This window comes from Gossypium raimondii, chromosome 1 (assembly GCF_025698545.1).
Source record: "Gossypium raimondii isolate GPD5lz chromosome 1, ASM2569854v1, whole genome shotgun sequence".
Lineage (NCBI taxonomy): Eukaryota > Viridiplantae > Streptophyta > Magnoliopsida > Malvales > Malvaceae > Gossypium > Gossypium raimondii.
In genome coordinates this window covers 7986032-7993992 of record NC_068565.1, presented here as the reverse complement: position 1 = coordinate 7993992, position 7961 = coordinate 7986032, and the positions used below count along the sequence as shown (strand labels likewise).

General features: G+C 35.7%; 1 protein-coding gene across 1 annotated transcript; it reads left to right on the top strand.

Annotated features, from left to right (window-relative positions):
- Positions 1-3346: 3346 nt before the first annotated feature.
- On the top strand, positions 3347-7269 carry LOC105780007 (organic cation/carnitine transporter 4). Its single transcript, XM_012604065.2, has 2 exons — positions 3347-4001; positions 5812-7269. The coding sequence occupies exons 1-2, from the start codon at positions 3560-3562 to the stop codon at positions 6975-6977; spliced, it is 1608 nt and encodes a 535-aa protein (XP_012459519.1). The 5' UTR covers positions 3347-3559; the 3' UTR covers positions 6978-7269.
- The last annotated feature ends 692 nt before the right edge of the window (positions 7270-7961 follow it).

Below are 7961 nucleotides of genomic sequence, written 5' to 3'. Positions count from 1 at the left end.
GTTCGATCAAAATCCTTAACCTATAAGGGACAAAACCTTAAATATAATAAAGGAAATAATTTGGCAATCATTTTTCAAAATGATTTCAATTAGGGTTAAAGGTTAAGAATTTGGGTTTAGGGCTAGGATTTAGGGTTGGTCTTTAGGGTTCAAGAAAAATAATTTGGTGATCAAAATCCCTACACTTTACCCATAGCAAGCCTAAATTTCTATAAAGAAATTTCAGAATTTCCATGATTCCTTCTTAAACCGTCAATCATGATGGCCATGGAAATTAGTTACCCAAAAAGTCTTATTAACACTAGTTGTCAAGTTTATATACCACTTAGAAAATGACTTTAGGTCCAAGACTATTCCTTCCTTTTTAAACATTCTTAACCCACCATTATTTCAAACATAATCAATTGTGAAGCAACCATATAGATTGCATTGCCTCCTAAACCTATTAGTTTCAGTAGTAAGTAATCTTGTCTCACAGAAAAACACCATACCAAGGTCTTTAAAAGGCACAAATCCCCTCAATTCTTGAACTGACAATAGGTTCCTAAGCCCATGATGGTTACAAGTAAATAGCCTTATGGCAAACGACGGGGCTGGTCACTAGCCTCTATTGATATCTCAATAGGGGTTAAGGCCTCCAAACACCTTTTAGTAGCTATTGTAAGCATATTTATCTCCTCATTAATAATCGATGTTTGTGCCCCCTTTTCTTCTCAATTTTTACTAAAGACTTAAGCCTTCACTTAGCGTCCCTTTTAGGCTTGGGGATTTTTTTTTTTTTTGCTTTAGTTCTAAGCTAGTAGCAATGTGCAACTCACCTTAATTCTCACCGTAATGACTCCTTAAAGGAAGAAGGTCCTTCTCCTTTCTTTAACATAGAACCATGCTCTTCAGTTAAGGAAGTCATACCCTTAACTGGTCAATCAAGTACTTGTTGTTGTGCACTACCATTAATATTACTAGTATCTTTAAGTCTAGTCAAATGAGACAATGCTTGGTTTTTCAGTTGTTGAAACCCCTTATATTGTGCCTTACTAATTATCTCAATAGCCCTCTTTAAGACTAAAATCTCCCACCAAATTTACTTTAGACTTGGTTGAATCTTGAATCCACTCACCAAATTAGCTAATTCTCTTCTTCCCTTTCAACACATGCATCCAATTTACAAGCTACGAATATGTGACCAATTAGGCCACAACCATAATAGAAAGTGGTAAGCCCCTTATATTTCACTAGTGTAGCTCGTTGTAAACCCTTTCCCATTATGTCCCAACAAAATAACATGTCTCAATGGTTGTGTAATATCAAATTGAACCCGTAGTCTAATTAATTCTCCCTAACCACCCTCTATTTCCTCCAATCAGTTGTAACTATCTCACCCATAGTACCCCAAGCTATAAAGCAATGGATCTCTTCCTCCATCCTAATGGAACATTATAGATGCACAACCAATACAAACCAATGAAAAATAATTACTTGATAAGCTAAATTTTCTACAATCATACATGGAAAATAAAAGCTTATCAAAACACCATGGGCCAATCTATATAACATTTTTCTTACCCTAGACCCAAACTTAATAAGAAACATATGAAAAGATAAATATGTGAATATTACTATATATTTTATGTGCTAAACACCTACGAAAACTTGCATCATTACAATTTTATTGAAGCTATTATTGAAGATAATTTTCCCGATAACCTAACAACACCTTACATCCTTCCTCAACTCAATTTTTTTCAACTATGCCTTCAAAAAAAATTCATCCTTAGTAATCGATATACAACCCAACAAACTATTAATCTCTTCTACCATCTTTCCCTTCAAAGAAAATTCTAATAAGCAAAGTTTTTGAAGTAGAAAAAGCAAAGTAACTTACTAGCCCTTGTAACACCAAAAAGAAAGATCACATTCAAGACATCCAATTGGCTTTCAAACCAAATGTTACAACTGCTAACTAGAATCAGGTTAGAAAAAGTAAAAGCCCACCCCACTACCTAGGCAAATACAATTTTCCAAATAGATTAATTGTTTCAACAAGAAGTTAAGTTTCCCCGAGAAAAAGTCAATTATGGATAATATGGAATAAAATCAGGGACAAAGCCCTTTCCTCAAACAAACTTCCCAAAAAGAATAAAAGAGTTATTCACTTGGTAGGAACTATCATTCTCCCATCACCTTTCATTGCCACAAGACCATCCCTTCTAAAATTACCAATGAATGAGCACTATTACCTTATTTCTCCCACAGCAACTCGTAAGGTAACCTTACCAAAACACAAAACTTGCCTTTTTGGTCATGTTGTTGGACCCTCTCTCATGCGCAAACTACTTACCCACATGCAACCCACCATATAACCACCCTGAGATTCCCACATTAACCCGTTCTTACACTAAGAACTCATCGAAAGAGACCTTTAATAGCCCCCTAGTCATCACTCTAACATAAACAGACCCAACTACTTCCACGAGAAAATTCGTGCTGAGCCCAATCACACAACCGTATAGGGATCATAGGTCACCCCTAATCACTTAACTAGCACCACCCACAATTGAGCCACTCAAACTCCCACCTCTATGCTCGGAGAAGAGAGAAAACACTATGACAATACTCTATGTTACCAGTAGACATTAGGATGTCCAAAATACTACCAATAGATACTAGGATTTCCGAAATTTTAAAAATTTCAAATCATTTCGATTAGGGTCAATCACAAGTTCACATCAAATTAGGTTCAAATCATTTAGGTTTAACGCTTAAGTATTTTGGATTAGGTTATATGAGTTTGAATCATCTTGGACTTGGATAAGTTGAAGTTTACATTGGATGGATTCTAGATGTTGGTTTTGTAAGGTCAAACATATTAAATCGGACCTAAATTTAAACTTAAGCCCTTAACTCTAGGTTTGAATCAAGCCAGGAAATTAGTTTAAATCCAATAAAAAAACGTGTAGTTTTATGCGGGTTTGGACTTTTCTTTTTTTAATCCATTTCTTTTTATTTGAATCATCTTCCCATGCTATCATTATTTGAATTAATTATTTTAATCAAAACAAATTATAATGAATTCAAATTAAACTTTTGTTGAGACGTACGAAATCATATTTTTATTGAACAAGCTCTATCGTTTAAAACCTAATTGAAGAGATATAAAGGAATGCTCCCTCTCATATTCTCAAATAGTGTGAGACTTCAATTAATCATTTAACTCGCCGAAAAATTGAATGATATTCAGTCTCTATTGCCGCCTCTTATGAGAAGTCTAATTAAACGTTTTCTTTTCTTTATATGGAAAGAAATATATGCAAATTACACACCAACTTTAGCTCTAATCTCAACCCTCCAAATCACCAGCGGTTTCCTTTCCAAGTGTCATACCCACTAAATCAATGATTGGATAACTCTCGACGTGTCAAATCCACCACATCACACACCAGCTCTCACACTGAATCATATTACAAGTTTCCTATATATAAGAACGTTGAGAAAAAAAGGCACTTAAAATAAACCAAACCGGGAGAAACTAGAAAACAGCAAACACACACCCTACTCAGTTATGGCTAACTCGCCAGGATCAAATCCCATTAGCCATGGTTCCTCATTAGGAGCACCCTTGCTCGTCCCATCAAAAGAACCCGGATGGGATTCCGGGCCTGGATCCGAACCCCAGAAGGTTTGCATAGACGACATGTTGCAAAACTACTGCGGAGAATTTGGGTACTGGCAGCTGAAACACTTTGTTTTAACGAGCCTGGCATGGGCCCTGGAAGCTTTCCATACTATGGTCATGATATTTGCAGACAGGGATCCTGGGTGGCGGTGTGTTGGAGGGTTAGGGTGTGATGAGAAGGAGAGCAATGTTTGTGGGTTGGAACCAGGGTCCTGGGAATGGGAGGGTGGTCCGGGGAGCTCCACGGTGGCTCAGTGGGGATTGGTTTGTGGACAGAAGTATAAGGTTGGGCTTGTGCAAGCCTTGTTTTTTGGCGGCTGCATGATTGGTGAGTCGTTTCCTGCTCTTCTTTCTCTTTGCTTCATATCTTGCCATCTTTTCAATAATGTTTTAAGCATTTTTCATTTTCTTCACTATATTTTCAAGCTATTATCTATCAGGGTCTAATGTTCCTTTGTGCCTAACTCTTTCCCGAGTGGTCTTAAAATTACCTTAATTTTATGTACTCAAAAGGAAATCTCCGTCCTGCTGTCCTGGAAACAGCACATGGTGCAGTTAATGCATTTATGGACCAGAAGGGGGAAAAACAAACAAAAATACAAAGAACGGTGTGATATACACAAATTAAGTCAGTAAATCTTTATTAATTATACCCCAAATTTATATATTTTTGGAGTGACAGGCATCAAGGTGAGGTTAATGCATATTACAAGAAAAGGAATATATTTAAGCAAGCGGCGGTGATAACTTATTTTATGCATGCATATGATATTAAATTATATTGTATAGCAAGCAAAGCATTGGTTGTCTTTTTAACGAGTTATTTCCCACTTGGAGCTTCCTGTCATGGTCATATGATTTGTAATCTGGTTCACATGTGAGAAATGGAAAATGTTAAATTTTGAAACATATAACTCATGATGTTCAAACTCTAGCTTTAATTTATTGCAAATAAGGACAAAATGGCAATATTGGACCAACTCCTATAAATAATTCTCAAGTGGAAAAATTTTAAAAAGATACTTGCAAAAGATTACTATTCTCGTGGTATATAATTAATTTCTATTATCAGAACTTTGTTGGAAGTTTCGTCTTAATTTACCTTAATCAAACTGTAAGGTAAGTTAAAATAAATATTTGATTATAATTAAATTAATTTTTTATAATATTTAAAATTATTTATAAGTACTTTTTATACGCATATTAACGCGCTCGAATCTCGGTCTTTTTTTTTTTTGTCACCATGTCTATCTTAACTGAGTTAAACTATTTTATTGTATAAACTCTTATCTAATATTAAATGCTTATTTACTCTCTTCTTCTGACGCATCTAAACTTACACGGCCAAGAGCTAAAAATGTTGAATTCTCAACTATTAGTCATGGTGGTCCTGGAACAATTATTCCCCAGATACAATATCTGGAAAATATAAAGTGAAAGAAAATAATAATTGCAATCTTCTTAACCTGTGAAGAGGGTGAGAAATCTACCACGTCTCTTAACGTACTAAGAATAGTGTTATGAAGCCTTGTCCTCGAGAGAAACACTGGATGCTTTTTGGCAATATGCAATATACTACCATTAAGTAGACCTTTTTTCTTCTTTTCATTGTCGCTTACCCTCATGTTGAAACCCAAATGATTTTGTTCCTTTTTGAATTTGTTATTCACTTCTCTTCTAAATGTTAAATCATCTAAATCCCTTTTGGTATTTTGATTATTTGATGAAAATTTTCAAGGGAGAGAGAGGAAAAGAAAACAGTTCATGATTTGGAAGGTACAGTGCCGGAACATGAAAATCATGTTCTTTATGTCGATCACTTTGGGTATTGAATACATCGTTCATACTCCATTACATCGATGGCGTGTTCTACTTTCTTCAACTTGTCTCATCATGTCATGTGAGAGGTGGCGTCCCTATATCAACCTTTATGTATTTAAGACAGCTTCCCTTACGGAACTAGAATGTTAAAGTCATAATTATTGCGCCATGGACACCGCCGACTTCACCGTAATAGTAATAATTCTAAATAATAACTCATTACTGACACACTGAAATGCTGGAGAACTCTCTGTTGTAGAACTTCTGGTTTATTAAATTCATGACTGAAATTCAATGTTTTGGACACACATTTTCAGGTGCAGGGGTTTTTGGTCATTTATCAGATTCAAAACTGGGAAGGAAAGGTTCCTTAACCGCGGTCTGCATCTTAAATGCCATATTTGGTTGCCTTACATCATTAGCCCCTGACTACTCTACCTATCTCCTACTCCGCTTCGTAACGGGATTCAGCACCGGAGGTGTCGGCCTCTGTTCCTTCGTCCTGGCCACTGAACCTGTTGGTCCAACGAAACGTGGTGTTGCTGGAATGTCGACGTTCTATTTCTTTTCGACTGGAATCGCATTGCTCTCGGGCATAGCGTACATTTTTCCTTCATGGCGTGCGCTGTATGTTGCCTCGTCTATCCCCTCTATCCTTTTCCTTGTCCTGGTGGTCCCTTTCATCTCTGAATCCCCACGTTGGTATCTTGTTCGTGGGAAAATGAACGAAGCCATGAAAATAATGCGCACCATAGCTAATGCCAACGGACATCACCTTCCTGATGGGGTCAGCCTTGCACTGGATGATGAAGCTAATGATGCTTCAAATGGTAATCAAATTTGGAAAGCAGCAACAGTTGAAAAAGAAGCAATCAGTGGTTCCATTGTAGATGTAATCCGATCACCAATCACTCGAATTCGACTATTCCTAGCAGTGGGAATCAACTTCACCTGCTCCGTCGTGTACTATGGTCTTAGCTTAAATGTCGTCAACCTCGAGACAAACCTTTACCTCACTGTCCTACTTAACGCGGTAGCTGAAATGCCAGCATTCACCATAACAGCAGTTCTGTTGGACAAATTTGGAAGGAAGCCATTGGCAATTGGGACACAATGGTTTAGTGCAATCTTCTGCTTCATGGGGAGCCTTACGGGCAATGTAGGAATATCCAAAGTAATAAGAATGTGTTGTGGGCTTCTGGGGATATTCGGCATGGCTGGGACTTACAATTTGTTGTTTATCTACACAGCAGAGCTCTTCCCTACAGTGGTGAGAAATGCAGCACTTGGATGTGCAACTCAAGCAGCCCAAATGGGAGCTATATTGGCACCATTTGTGGTGATTTTGGGTGGTGGTTTTCCATTTCTGGTGTTTGGGGTATGTGGATTGATTGGAGGAATGCTTGCATCTTACTTACCAGAGACATTAAACAAGCCATTGTATGACACAATGACCGGATTGGAAGAGGGAGAACTTGCTTGAAAGTTGAATATATAAAGGGTGTCAATTATTTGTCACACAGAGCAGCTTCATTTCATCATTGAGCATTTTAAGCTGGCAAAATTGGATTTTCGCTGCAACAGAATCAGAAAAATCAAGATTTTCAGTAAGGGAACAAGAGCAAACAAGTTTTATATGGTTTAAGATTGTTGATGAACGAAATATAGGAGAACCAAGTTGAATAAGCTTTGATGAACAATATACATATTGAATAATTTGATCTTTTCCTGTGGCAGAATTTGAGTGGAGCCCCAAAATTGCAAATTGATCCTTATATTGTTGAATTTCTTTATTTTATCAAAAACAAAAAAAAAGGAATCCCCATACCGAAATCTACTTGCGTGGGCGTTGGCCCAATGATATTGACATTGACTGCAATGATATGACAATGGATATTCTTGTTAGGTATTTTATAATAGTAATTTAAATATTTTGATTAATTACGAAAATAACTCAATTTAGAAGTTATCTGTTTAAATGGATCGATTTTTATAGCGTCTATTAGTGTTGTTTAGCGCATCGGCGGCATCTACTCTCATTATTGGCTAATGATTGCATTTTCTAAAATATATATTTTTAGTAGTATCATTGAACAAATTGACGATATCGGATTGAAATATGATTATATAAAATATTTAGGGACTCGATAAAGCAGTTGTTTTTTTAGATTGTTTTTAACTTTTGGTCTATTTGTTTATTAGGTTTATCTCTTTTAAAATTAAGTTTAAATAACTCTTAAAATATATGAGAATAACAAAATATTCTCTATTTTTATTTTTAAAACAATAAACTTTAAAAATTATAAAAATTTTATTTAAATCACTCAAATATATCTTTCAAAGAATTTCTTTAAGTTTATCTAAATTGAACATTTTAATTCATTTCTTAACATATTTAAATTTAGATAAGCTTGAAATTTGTTAAGGATATTTCAGGTAATTTAAATAAAAAATTTATATAATTTTT

Excerpts from the sequence above, each read along its gene's own strand:
- LOC105780007 (XM_012604065.2), top strand. The coding sequence starts at position 3,560 with ATGGCTAACTCGCCAGGATCAAATCCCATTAGCCATGGTTCCTCATTA. Across the intron at positions 4,002-5,811 it reads TTTTGGCGGCTGCATGATTG|GTGCAGGGGTTTTTGGTCAT; the intron begins GTGAGTCGTTTC and ends ACACATTTTCAG.